The 14,663-nt window shown below is 37.9% G+C and overlaps 1 protein-coding gene across 2 annotated transcripts in view; it reads left to right on the top strand.

Annotated features, from left to right (window-relative positions):
• The window catches only part of LOC105471607 (hydroxysteroid 17-beta dehydrogenase 12), a 168,668-nt gene that overhangs the window by 104,648 nt on the left and 49,357 nt on the right, over nt 1-14,663 (top strand). For both annotated transcript variants that reach the window (XM_011724155.3, XM_011724156.2), the window contains exon 4: nt 7,280-7,387. In XM_011724155.3, the coding sequence (XP_011722457.2) occupies nt 7,280-7,387 (108 nt within the window). The remainder of the gene's footprint in view (nt 1-7,279; nt 7,388-14,663) is intronic.

Below are 14,663 nucleotides of genomic sequence, written 5' to 3'. Positions count from 1 at the left end.
AGAAATGGTATTCTTGAAAGTTCAAAGGCTTGAGTGAAGGGCATTAGGCCAACAACCAGTTGAGTTGGCACTCAAGTGCAGGGCTTCTAACTGCATCCCAGGCTCTTCCAGTGAACTCTGCTTTCGTATCGCTAGCAGTAGCATCTTGGAATCTTAAGTGTTGTAATCTTAAGAATGATGTTTTGGGCCGGGAGCAGTGACTAATGCCTGTAATCCCAGCACTTTGGGAGGCCAAGGCAGGCGGATCACCTGAGGTCAGGAGTTCAAGACCAGCCTGGCCAACATGGCAAAACCCTGGCTCTACTAAAAATACAAAACTTAGCTGGGCATGGTGGTGGGTGCCTGTACTCCCAGCTACTTCGTAGGCTGAGGCAGGAGAATCATTTGAACCTGGGAGGCGGAGGTTGTAGTGAGCTGAGATCACGTCACTGCACTCCAGCCTGGGTGACAGAGACTCTGTCTCAAAAAAAAAAAAAAAAAAAAAAGAATATTTTGCCTTTTTCTCCCCTCAAAAGATAAAATTCAGATACTTCTATGGACCTTTTGCTTACCAAGTGCAGAAAAATCAACATTCCTATATGAAAATTTCTTCAAGAGTGGTTTGTCCAAGAGTTTACAATGCCTGGACCAACTGTAGAACTCAAAGCTTTTAAAAGGGTGGGGCCTATTCACGTCCTATCAATAGAATAGTTTCACGCAGCATAAGGTTTTTATTTATTGCAGGTGTTTGTTCTAGTTAAAGAGGCTATAATGAAAAAAATATAATAACCTTGGCTTAAAATAAAGAAATGCTTGGTTTGAGTTAGAATCCTGATGAGCTATGATTAATTTTTTGGCTTGACTGAAAGTGGGTCTCTTCATATGAGATTAAAATTGTCATGAATATTTTTCCAAGGGCAACATAAAAAAAGGAAATAGACCATTATTTGTGTAGCATCTCTGTTAATTGTAATTAAATGGGCCTTTAAAAATGGAGTCAGATCAATTATTCCCTTCTAGGACACAATCACCTTCTCCAAAGCCATATTAGGCAGGCTTTCTTTGTTGGGGGTTGTCTCACCCCAAGGGATAGGGATGTAAGGATAGGTAAGGCCTGGGAGTTGTGGGGAAAAGAAGACAGGAAAAGAAGGGAAGTGGAGAGAAATTGGTTAGGGGACTTCGTTTTTTTCTTTTTCCCCTTAAAATTAGAGAAAGTACAAAAGACTTGTCTTGCATCTTTTAAATCTCTAAATACTGTAAAACATAATTTTATGTGAAAATGGAGAGCTTTTTTTAAAAAAAAGGGTGCGAGACATTTTTATGGTTACAAACTGAATTTTATGAATTTAGATTTAAGATGCTAAAATTGGTACGCATTGAATATAGTGCTATTTCTCTAAGAGTCTCCTCTCCCCAACTCATTATCTTTTTCCAAGACTGGAATAAGGGAGATTGGTCCGTGACTAAAATATCCTCAACCTTCATATATGTGCCCCTGAGCCAAGCTCCTGGAGTATTTTATTCGTGAGATGGGATGGTTTCTAAGCTTTCTTATAACTCTAAAATGTTTGAATTTATATGAGAATGATAGTCCAGACCCATGTATGACAGATGGAGTAACTGAACTGTCTCTCAATTTGTCTTTTTTTTTTTTTTTTTTTTGAGAGCTGGAGTCTTGCTATGTTGTCCTGGCTAGTCTCAAACTGCAGGGCTCAAGTGATCCTCTTGCTTCAGCCCCCAGAGTAGGTGGTACTACAGGCGTGCACCACCGCACCCCACTCTAGCTTACATTTTAATATGCCTAATATTCTGTCTTATACATACATTTCTTACCAGCATGTAAGAAATGTAATTTCTGTAGGGAGGAATTCAAGAAGTGTTGAGAAGATGATTTTAATGAATCTGCTGTGTTGGCCTAGCTTTATTTACTCATTTAACAAACATTGAGCAGAATGACCTCTGCTTTATGCCAGACATGGTGCTAGCTGCAGGGAATACAAAGATGACAAAGAGTGCTCCCTGTTTAAGAAACACTCTTTGCTTAATATATTAAGTGCCTCGTAGGGTTGTATAGAAGGTCTCTAGGAGCACAGCAGAGAGTGGAAGTAGCTTTACCTTGGAGGAAACGGGAATAGTGAAAAATATGTCCACGGAGGCGGTAACATGACTTGAATCTGAAAGAATGTTATAAGAATGTTATAATATGGAAAAAGTGAGGAAGGGTGATATGACAGGAATTTCATAATGGATAGTACCTGAAACTTACAAGGGAAGGCAGGCTGTTTATTTGGAGCAGATATAGGGACAAAGGAGTGTCAACATATATATTTTGGTTTTATTAATAGAAAAAAACACAAATAACACACAACTGTATATAGATTAGACTTCTTTTGTAACATTCCCAGATTAATATCCCTAGCCACCTAGGGCAAAAATTTGAGGAAAGTCCTTCTAAAATCTATAAAATTATTCTTACAGAAAGAGAAATTTAAAAGGAGATGCCAATTTGTTGAGCAAAATGAAAATGATAATGGCCAGAGCTGGAAGTACGATAAACCTAAGGCCATTCTGAATATATTTATCACCTTTCTTGGCTTGCACCTAAAAGTGTGTGAGTTTTAATATTGAGAGGTGTTTCAGCAGCATCTTGAGACTATTGCAGGGTTCAGTTCCTTTTCTGTCAATTCCAGACTTGACCTTGAATGAATTCTGAATACTCTGTGTTGTAAACGGCAGTGTGACTGCAGGAGTGGGGCATGTGCTCTTGCAGGTGATGGAATGGTTTAAGGCCAATGACAATATTCATTATTCTATGGCACTATTGTTGTAAATAATATTTGCTTTCTGCTTTTCCACAATTGTAGTTATCTGGTTTTCAGTGGAGCAGTAGATAGAAAGGGAGTGAATAGTATCAGTGTAGCTTAGCTTCATTCCCCGCTTTTCATGCCAGAGTTGCATTTCTGCCTCCATTTCTAGTTAGTTGACTGCCTTGAGTAGTTCATACCAGCTTTTTTCTTCTTGGTGTTTGGTCTTAGCCACTGGGCTGAGAGGCAGTTGGTCAAGACCATCTGAGAATTATTTTCATCTGAAAATAAAGTTGGGATGGGTCATGACTGTATATATGTAACCACAACTGTAAGTAGTGGGATGCCAGCTCATACAATTTCAAATACCGACAGCTTGTCAATAGGCATCAATAGTACTGCATATCTGTATATAATGGTGTGTACTATTCTCATCATGGAATTCTTTAATTCTTTAAGAATTTGCAATCACAAGATTTTACTGTGAGACATTTAAACAAAACATATGAATAAATGGAGAGCCCGGAGGAAATGCCACATTGTCATTCTTTAATTGAAATGTTTAATGCAATCCCAATCAAAACAGAGACTAAACAGGTGAGGATAAGCAATAAATTTTTAAAGAAGAAGAACAACAAAGTAGACTTCCATTACTAGAAACATTAAAACCCATTATAGATCTAGAATAACTAAATCTAGGGCATTGTGAAAGAACAGAAAAATAAGATAATAAACAGACTATACTTCTGGAATCAGAATCTTGTAGGTACAAGCTGTCCAATCATTTTAAACGTTCACCTGGATCAGCCATTGGATGAGGATGCTATGGAAAGAGTGTGATCCTGGACAAGGCAACTCTGCAGCTGAGGCTGACACCCAAAAGCTTTCTGCTGGTGATGCTCCCACAATTAGGGCAACATCAGTTTCATTGAAGGGGCTCATCTCATGTTCATTGCAACCTCCAAATCCAATTGTTTGTGCATCTTTATCCCACACACTTGTAGGATATTGATTTTAACTTATTTCAACTCCTACTCTGGAAAACAGAGAGAGGCTGCGTCATTTCTTAGACCTTTGTAGTCAGTCAAGGATCAGAGTTCCAGAAGTACTACTCCAAAAGCTTTGGTAAGGTGCTTATTCTTCCCTGGTGGTGGGCTGTTGGAGAGCGGTAGACTAGTGGTTTTATGAAAAAAAACAGGTTGGGGAGGTGTGAAGGTGGAAATGAGGGCTGTGTTATGGGTATCTGGTATCTACTTCTGTTTCAGGTGCTTAATTCACCCTTGTGCTGATGTTTAAAGTTAGAGGATTCTTGTCCATTTGTCTTGCCTCCTGTTGGCAGGGTCACATGCAGGGAGATAGGCTATGGGAAGGGGGAAGATGCCTAGATTTACTTCTAGGCTGGTCTTCAAGCCCCAAGTTCAAGTCTCCTGAGTAGCTGGGACTACAGCCACACACCATCGTTCTCGGCTTTTCCTTTGTAACATAGGCCAGCTACCTCCCACCTTAGCCTTCTAGAACCCCCCATTATAATTCTTATTCAATCGCCTTGGCCCAGAAGGAGACAGTTCCTGTCCTATTCTTATATATGCACATCTATCTTTGATTGACAGAACTCGATGGTGGAGGTGGAGGCAGTTCATAGAATTCCGAAAGCCCACCCACCCATGCCCCTGGTCAGTAGCATGCATGTACCATAATCCTTGGAAAGGAAACGTGGTGGGAGTCTGCTGGATTCTTCTGGGGAAATTTTCTCTCTATAAAAGGGACATATCACAGAGACATACGATTTCTGCCTCCAAACACTGTTGTTTGCATGCGATGCATGGAATGGCAGTGGCCTTCCAGAAAAGGAGCCAGCCTAAGGGAAAAAAGAGGAGGGTGGAAAGATCCCAGATCATTTGTGCCATTGTTGAGCAACTAAACAAAACAGAACCAAGTCCTTGTCTTCTTGAAGCTTAATTTGAGTCAAGACGTATAGACAAGCATGTACATTATTAAAATACACTACCTAGCATATTAGAAGGTAGTAAATACAATGGAACAAAATCAAGCAGGGAAGCGCATGAGGAGTGCTGGGGAGATGGTTGCATTTATTAAAGGGTGGGCAAGGCAGGCTTCTCTGAGAAGGTAACATTTGCTCAAGGACCCAACAGAGACAAGGGATGTGGAAGAGCATTCCAAACATAGGGAATGGTAAGTTTAAGTCCTGAGTGTACGTGGACAACATTCTGTATCTAAACAACTGCTAGGATCCCCTATGGCTAGAACTGAGGAGCAACGGGGAGAGTAACTGGAGGTGAGTTCAGTAAACTCACGCTGTTTATTAGGCTGTTGCCAACGCCTTTTGGCTCTTACTCTGAGTGAGATGGAAATCTCTGGAGGTTTGTGAAGAGGTGGGTATCATGGTCTGACCTATGTTAAATAGGAAAAGCCGGGAACGATGGTGTGTGCCTGTAGTCCCAGCTACTAAAGAGACTTGAGCCCAGGCTTGAGACCCAATCTCTTAAAAGAAAAAAAAAAAAAAAGGAAAGGCTCACAATAGAGGCAGTGAAGAAAAGTTGTTTTTTAAAAAAGGCAGTGTTCACTTTTCAGTTAGATTTTCCAGAATCTATGATTCTGGGAAATCTAGGTATGAATTCAGATATTTTAATTAACCTGAAAAACTTGTACCAGAAGCCATTTGCTTATCCTAATGTGAATACAAAGAGCTTGCTTTGTTTCAATACTAAATAACATTCTTTGTAAAAGTGTCATTGAATCTTTTTAGCAACATATCTATACAAAACTCTACAATGTAAGTATGTACATTCATCTAATCCTGTGAGATGCAGAAGAGTGAATTTGGTTCAGGAGTTGTGAGGTGGCTTTTATTGATAGAAAATTTCTTGAATGTCAATACATAATACTAGTATGGAAAAATGCTTTGCTTTTCAAAATAAATAGATAAATTTACGTTATGTTATTCTCGAATGAAGTTTTTCATTTAATCAAAGGTATTTTTAACCTTTTGTTTTGGGGCTTTTTGTTTTCCCTTGTGAATCTGTGGCTGTAACAAAATCAGCATTCTTTATTTACTGGTGGTAAATTCTGTGAAATGTTAAAGTAGACATATTAGACCAGCTATTGTGAAATTATAGCTCTGTGTCTAATTTCCCACTACATGAGCACACATATAACTCATTTTTATTAGAACAGTAAGTATACCTTTAACACCAAATAAGGTATTTTCTAGGTCAATTCTTCTTTTCAGTTTATTCGTGGATTTCTACCTAGGGTCAGTACTTTTCACTGAGTCTGACTAAGGATCAGATCTCTCATGAACCAGCTCTTTAGTTTTAGACAGAAATCCTTTTAGGTCAAGAACAGATACTTCCTACGAGGATTAATCCCGCATACTCTGTGATGAGCTGACACTGACTTTGACTGAAGAAAGATTTATTTTTGGAAGCAGGATTTTAAAATTAATTCTTTTGAATTCTCTGCAAGTTCTAAAGAATAAGCATTCCTAGCTCACTGGACTTGGCTAAGTAAACTGAGTGGAGATGGTTGAGGAGAGAAAGAAAGTCTAGCCTTTATGGACTGCCTTCTGTGTACCATAGGTATCATGTGAGCCTCACGTCATTGGTTAGGTAGAATTATCTTCATTTTCACAAGAGGATGCTGAGGCTCAAAGAAGATGTGTGACTTGCTTAAAGTCATTTTGCAAATATGTGTGGAAATGAAATTGGTGCTCATGTCTGTGTGACCTCAAAGCCTGTGCTATCTCTTCACAGGGGCTGACTAGTGAAGGCAAAAGTAAATACTGTACATTAACTCAGATGAGTTTTGTTCCTCAGGGTCTCATTTCTGAAGCTATTATTTTCATCAGCACTGTTTGGACCTTAATAGACTTGTGTAAAGTAGAACACTGAGGTGTTTCTTGGGTCACTTTATGTCTTTATTACTGTGCATTTTGTGTGGATTTTAAAATGTAGTGATTATTAACTATTAACCAAGTTCCCAAATTATAATAAGATCCTCTTCATTTTATTTCCGTTGTGATAAGATAGACTTTTTGTTTTAATGTATCACACTTTAAAATATTTTACAACATGAAGACTTCTTCCTGAAGTTATAGAGCACCAATTTACAATTAAAATCACAAAGCCAGTGATATTTAAAGAGTATATAACTTTATGATATGAATCATGTTTTATTATTTGTACCTAAGGGTCTAAAAGTAGTTCTCATTATTGATTTACAAAAGAAGAACTGATTAAGGAACATTGAGCCAGTTCTCTGTGACGACACTGGAATTTTTATTGCAGGACTAATGTGTTGACCCTATATCATCTCTTAGATGGTCTCATGATTGCTTAAATTTATCCTGGTCTAAATTTTGTATCAAATTGGGGGGGTGGAAACGTCTGAAAGGATAATGCTATCAAATGCCTTAATCTTCACTGCCATGTACTAATTTTCCCTACTCTCCCCATTTGTGTTTTCTTTTTCCCTAGAAGAAAAATTCAAAGTGGAGACAAGAACCATTGCTGTTGACTTCACATTAGAAGATATTTATGATAAAATTAAAACAGGCTTGGCTGGTCTTGAAATCGGCATCTTAGGTTTGTATTTTGGCCACATTTATAGATTCTTCTTGTATTTATTATTTGACTTTATGACTTTGGATGTTAAGTGGTAAAATGACTAGTGAGAAAATTGTATTATGATTACCTAAGACATTATTAGTGAATAATATCACTAGATGACATGATACGTTTGAATTTGTGTTTTTAGTTCTATATTGACAACATACAATTTTGGTTATTTTCCTTGTTATTTCTGTTATTCTCTGTGTATATTTAGATATACAGTTGTCCCTGGGTATCTATGGGTATAGGTTCCAGGACCTCTGCAGATGCTCAAGTTCCTTATATGAAATGCCTTAGTATTTGCATATAGCTTATGCACATCCTTCTGTATATTTTAGATCATCTCCAGATTACTTATAATACCTAAAACAATGCCTACACATCACTTCATTTTCACTTCATTTGTGCAGATTTAATGTGTAGACACGCTGGTAAACTCAAGTTTTGGTTTTTGGAACTTTGTGGAATTTATCCCCCCCAATTTTTTGATTTGTCTCTTTTCTCCCCAATATTTTTGACCCGCTGTTGGTTGAATCCATAAATGTGGAGCTCACAGATAATAGGACTGATGGTAGTTATAGTGCAATAATCCTTTAAGGTGGATGGTGCTGACTCATTTCCATACAGTTGAGGAAATGAAGGCTTAGAATAGTTTATTCAGCCTTTTGTTCACTATTACCCCCCGAGAAGACTTTTTAGAGATTTCTCCTAATCCAACTCTCATGAAATTTTAATACCAAAAATACACTGTATATCCAATTATGTACTATATGTATATCTCTGCTTTATAAAAAAAAAATACAAATAAGATTCCCACTCCACCCTGACCAAATTTCATCTGCTCTGTGGAGCTCTGCTCCAGTTGAAAACAGATTGTTTAGAAGGGAAGGACACATAAAGATTGAGTGATTCAGCTGGGGTTCAGTCTTGTATTTTTTTTTCTTATACCCCTTTTTGTTACATCTCAGCTACCTTGCTCTTATTACCAGAAACAAATGCTTTTATTTGGATAATCATATTATTGAACTTTGTTATGGAAACAATTCAGAAAATTGCATAGGAAAAAAAAAAAGGGGGCTTTGTTAACTTTCCCACCACTCTTTGAGAGTCATTTCTAGAAAGAAACAGGGCATCTAGTTCCGAAAAAAACTAAACTTCCTCATTAAATCTGTTTATCCCATTGCCAAAATTGTGGGAACCAACTAATTGCCATTGTTTGTTTAGTTGGGCTATAAAAGTCAGATAAATTAAGATAATTTTTAAAAACATTTTCTAACATTTCTTTAGTCATAAAGACCCCACCTCCCTTCCTCATTCTATAAAAGAATGGTCTTTTACATAATTTCCATAATAGATAAGACAGTTGTTAAAAATCAATTAAACAAGTATAGCCCCACATACTACTGTTGCACCTGGGGTTAACCATGGCTTTCACATGCTATCCTTTCCCAGCTCCTGCCTGGTCCATATCACACATCACCATGCCCCGTATACTGACACCACTATTCCCTCACTTAGAGGAAGACCAGTAGGCAAAAATGAATGAGAACACAGGTCTGGTTTTTGCCTTTGTGTCTGCATGTTCTTAAATATACATATTGCCGGGAGTCCTTCACAATTTCCTCTTCCTTAGCCTAGATCTGACATACATAAAGCACCACTGACATCTGTAAAAAATCTTGACTTCCTCAGCTTAGATCTGGAATGCATAAGTCACCACCGACATCTGTAAAAATCCAAATCAGCAATCATAACTTAAGGTTAGTATGGAAGCTGTCTTACTTCTCTTAACCTTCTTTCAAACTAGCGGTGGACTAGGGGATACAGGCTAGCTTAGGCTGGAAGGGAGATTGAGAATCCCTAATGAAAAGAGACTGAGGGAGAAAATTTTACTGCTTCTCTTGAACTTGTTCTCTTAGAGAATGACTTGCTTTCAGAAATAGTTAAATTCATCACAATTGTGTTTAGTTTTACATAAACTTTAGCTGCTTTTCACAGAAACTGCAGCTGCTCTGGGACTATGGCATTGGCATTGGAAAATGTTGGGCATCAGGTTGCTGCAGGGCTGGAGGGTTGTACAAGGAACTCTTTAGCTGTTCTTTCCTGCCCCCTATATGGAAAGGCTTCAATATGAGTTTAGGCATGATAGATCTGTTGAGGATGAGCATACAGGACACATGGTCTCTAAACTCTTTTCCCCTGTTTCTAGAATCCTAGCACTTGTATCAATGCATAAGCACGGATATTTAGACATAAGGACTGATATTTTCCTAGGCCTCATACACTAATGAACCATTGTTTTGATAGCCTAGTTCCTTAGTAAGTTGCTGTGAGTTAACAATTTGTGCCCCTCCACATTCATTCATTCATTCATTCATTCATTCATTCATTCATTCTTTCATCAGTCAGTGAACTAGAGATACAACAATGAACAAGATAGCTACACTGGGCTGGGCACAGTGGCTCACACCTGTAATTCCAGCACTTTGGGAGGCCAAGGCGAGTGGATCACCTGAGGTCAGGAGTTTGAGACCAGTCTGGCTAACATGACGAAACCCCATCTCTACTAAAAATACAAAAGTTAGTTGGGCAGGGTGGCGCACATCTGTAGTTCCAGCTACTCAGGAGGCTGAGGCAGGAGAATCTCTTGAACCTGGGAGACAGAGGTTGCAGTGAGCTGAGATCGCGCCATTGCACTCCAGCCTGGGTGACAGAGTGAGACTCTGTCTCAAAAAAAAAAAAAAAAAGGAAAGCTATACTGCATTATTTATGTAGTGTAATGTTCTAATAAGAAAAATAGTTATCTATGGGATAAATGTTTTGAGTAGGGAAGGACAGGGTGTAATAAGAGTATGTGGGGGACAGGGGAGTTGATACAGGGAAAAATAATGGTAGCTTGGCCTAGCCAGTGGGGTAGGAAAGAGAAGGATTCCAGAAACATTTATAAAGGAAGTAGATGAAGCAAGACTTTGTAAGAGATTCCAAGTGGGAAGGAGAAGAGAAAATTTATGGATGCTTTCAGGTTCTGGCTTGAGCATCTGCATCAACACTGCCATTTACTAAAATGAAGAATCCTTGAGGAGGAGCCTTTTGGGGAGTCAAGATCATTTAAAACTGGAAATCTGGGGTTCCTCTAAGATGTCTAAGTTGGCTTGTTAAGTTGATAGTTGGAGATATATATATGTGTGTGTGTGTATGTATATGTATATATGTATCTAGATTTCAGTAGAGCTCTGTTCTACAGATACAGTTGGGCGATTAGTCATCTATGAGTAGTAATTGCATTGAAGCAGTGGGCCTGGAGATCATCCAAGGAGAATGGAGAGAATGTAAAGAGAAAACTGAAGACAGAGCTCTTTTGAGTTCCTTCCTTCTCATCAAAGGCTGCCTGGAATAGATAGCATGAAGCAGGCGATAGTTTTCTGCATGAACTCAGCACTGTTCAATAGAAATGTAACACAAGCCACATAGTAATTTTAGCTTTTCTAATAGCCACATTTTTTTTAAAGTAAAAAGAAACAGATGAAGTTAATTTTTTTTTTTTTTTTTTTTTTTTTTTTTTTTTGAGACGGAGTCTCGCTTTGTCACCCAGGCTGGAGTGCAGTGGCGCGATCTTGGCTCACTGCAAGCTCCGCCTCCTGGATTCATGCCATTCTCCTGCCTCAGCCTCCCAAGTAGCTGGGACTACAGGCACCCGCTACCACATCTGGCTAATTTTTTGTATTTTTAGTAAAGACAGGGTTTCATCGTGTTAGCCAGGATGGTCTCGATCTCCTGACCTTGTGATCTGCCCGCCTCCGCCTCCCAAAGTGCTGAGGTTACAGGTGAGCCATCGCGCCTGGCCCAGATGAAGTTAATTTTAATGTATTTTATTTTAGCCTATTATATCTAAAATATTATTAATATTTCAATATATAATCAATACAAGAAAATTTTAAAATATTTTGCATTCTTTTTTAATACTAAGTCTTTGAAATCTAGTATATGTTTTCCACTTAACAGCATGTCTCAATTCAGACTAGCCACACTTTCAGTGCTCAGTAGCTACATGTGACCAGTGGTTACTGTATTTGACATCTCAACTCTAGTTCACCTTGGCCATCTCTCATCCTCAGTTTGTATGAGAGAATTGTAAGTATAATTTCTTGATTTTTCTTAGCATTTAGCAGTGGTTCTCAACCAAGGACAATTTTGCAGTGTATGACAATGTTCTGAAACATTTCTGATTGTCCTTCTTGGCTCGGGGAGGGTAGTTCTACTGTTCCCTAGTGGGTAAAGTTCAAGGATGCTACTAAACACACATCCTATAATGTGTATAGGACAGCCTCCCACAGCATAGAATGATCCGTCCAAAATGTCAGTAGTGCTGAGGTTGAGAAACCCTGCTTTAAAGTTATACTGCCCTTAAACAGTTCAGATTGGATACTTATTGAAAGATACTCACACAACTTTGATTTTGATTTCTAGTTGGTTGCAAATCAATAATAAAAATAATTATAGTTAATGTTTACATAAACCTTTAAAGTGTATAGCTGAACTTTTGCATACATTATCTCATTAGCTGGGCTGTAAGTTTAGTTTTCTTCCTACTCTACCACAAATGTCTCCTTAATCATAAGATTTATGTAATTATTATTGACATTTATTAGCAAATATTTTACACTTGGATTGTAATTTTAATTTCTCAAGATTTTTGATGGAACTATTAAAATACTTCTGTGAGTTAAATTTTATTACTAGGTCATATTTCAACTCCATTCTTATGGTTCTTTCACTAGTGTGGGTATAACCCTCTAGAACTTGTTGTGGGGAGGTCTGATATGTATGTTTTCTTACTCTTATGATTACCCGAATTTCTAGCTCCATCAACTTTCTTCTCTCCCTCATCCCCATCCAGATCCCACCTACTCTCACCTCTGTCTAGTAAGGGCAAAATAACTTAGTCTCCTTCCTTTGCTTATGCAATTCTCACTTTTATAACATTCCTTAAAATATTCTATGTATAGATTGATTTCTAGTAAGACCTAGGAATCCATATTAAGTCATAGGAAGGAATTTTTTTCTACCAAGTTTTAATGAAACTAGTAAGGATAATAAGAAAAATAAATCACCAGGGTACACCCCATTTGTTTGAATAATGTTAAGCACCAAACAGTCAGTGCTTAATAAAGAAAATTAATATTTTCAGAATTACAAAGGAAAATGCTAAAGCCCTTAGTCGTGAAAGAAACATTAAGTTTTTAGTAAGATAAGTGGAAAGAAAGCAGCCATGAATTGTGAGAATTTATCCTGAAAGGTCACCATAACTTGATGAGACTATAAATGCTTAAGGTTGAGAAGTTGGATTCTTAACTCCATTACGTAAAAAAACTAAGCATCTACTGTCTTCTTTCAGGCAAATGCCAAGAAATACAGATTTCAGAAAGCTTATAAAACTTTGGCTATTTAGAGAAAATGACATCCTTACTGCTTTGAATAAGCAAACAATTGGTTAACAAAGTGTGATTGCTGTAATGCTTACTTGATTCCTTAGGAGAGACTCTCATGTGTGCTCCAGATTGGTTTGGAGGACTTTGCACAATACATCTCAGGGAGGCGTAATTTACCAAGGCCAAAGGAGTAGGCTTGGATTTGAAGTATGCCACAGACAATACTTTTTTCAAATTCCACTACTATGACTTTTTTAACTTCGTGAGATTCTGTATTATAGAAGGAGAAAGAAAGGTCCTCTTGGAAAAATATACTTAGTTTGCGATTCATTTAAAAAATCAACCAAAGCTTTATTCAAGCTTTTAATACATTCTAGACAAGAATTTCCCCATGCCAGATGCTCTCAAGGCCTTCTCTGCCCATAGTGTTAATGGCGTATACAAGTTGTAGCATCAAGAGAATCAGCTGGTACAAGGTGACCTGTGTTGCACTACTGGCTTAGTGCATTCAGGACTTTTGTCATCCGTCGACTTTTTTGATTCTTTCCATACGCATTGCTCATAATTTTAAGAAGCCTCATTTTAACAACAACATGTGTAGATAATAAAGGTCAGTTGATTGCAAAGAATCATTGATTGCCAAAGCTGGAATAGAACTTATTATTCTCTTTTCTTCCTGTGCCCTTTATAAGTGAACACTTGCTCCACTAATGTTCTTGGTGAATTATTTTTTAATTAGTGCCCTTCCTTTTTCAGCTGAATGCAAACTCTTTGTTATCCTTCCCTGTGCAACCACTTTCCTCATTAAACCTTACGGATTTGGGGAAGCAATTGTGTTGCATTTTTCTCCCGAAAACCTGATGTTTCCCAGAAGGTTCTGGGATAGATAATAGTTGAATATAAATATTTTATTTTCTAAACTAAAAGATAGTTTGAGCAAAGATACCCATCAGAGTTAAGATCAGAGTAACTCTGTCTCTATGTATACTTATATTTTCAAAGTTTCTTAACAAAAGACCCAAGAGTATTATTAGCTACTTGGGGAAAGGACTGGTTAACTTCCAAATGGCAAACTCCCAGTTAATTGGTTTGGGATCCAGAGATGGCTTCCTTATAATTCAGTCCCCAGAGAAGCAAAGGAAGAGGAATAGATGTAGGCCTAGGAGAGAGAACCAAAGCACTACAGGAACAGTGCTGAGGAAAACTTTTCTAGGATTGCTTGGAAGGAAGGGAAATGGAGCATACTAGGAGTTTATGCAGCTTCCTGCTCCCTGTTGATTAAGGAAGTCACAAATAAAAGAGTCTTATTTCTTTAGAGGCTTTAGAAATACATAATGCTACAGATTCTCTTCTTGCTGTTCTCAGTGTTACAAATCGTTTTAAATTGCTCTCATTTGAAGTGTAAATACCTCTAAAGGGCTAATGGCACCTGTCATTTAATTCTTATTGGAACTAGTATATTCAGTTTATTCCTTGTCTACTTCTTGCTGGGTCAGTTGGCTATTTTAGTTAGTGAAAGCCATGGAAAAGTCATTTTAAAATGGAGAACGATAATCTTAAAAAAGGAAACTATGTGGTAGGTTGATAATCAGTGGGGTGCAGAGATGTAGACACGCAGAAGGACAAAATAAAATGTTGAGAGAGCACCAAAGGTAAACTTCATGTAGTTGGAATTATTATCCCCTACCCCCAACCCTTTTTTTCTGTCACCCAGTATATGAGGATCAGGCTTAAGAAAGGGCAGATGCTATTATTCTAGGTATATAGGAAAGGGTTATAGGAGGATCATGGGATGAGAGTTTGGGGAAAGGGCAGGATAT

Source organism: Macaca nemestrina, chromosome 12 (genome assembly GCF_043159975.1).
Source record: "Macaca nemestrina isolate mMacNem1 chromosome 12, mMacNem.hap1, whole genome shotgun sequence".
In the NCBI taxonomy this organism is placed as follows: Eukaryota; Metazoa; Chordata; class Mammalia; order Primates; family Cercopithecidae; genus Macaca; species Macaca nemestrina.
This window is presented reverse-complemented; position numbering and strand designations above follow the sequence as displayed.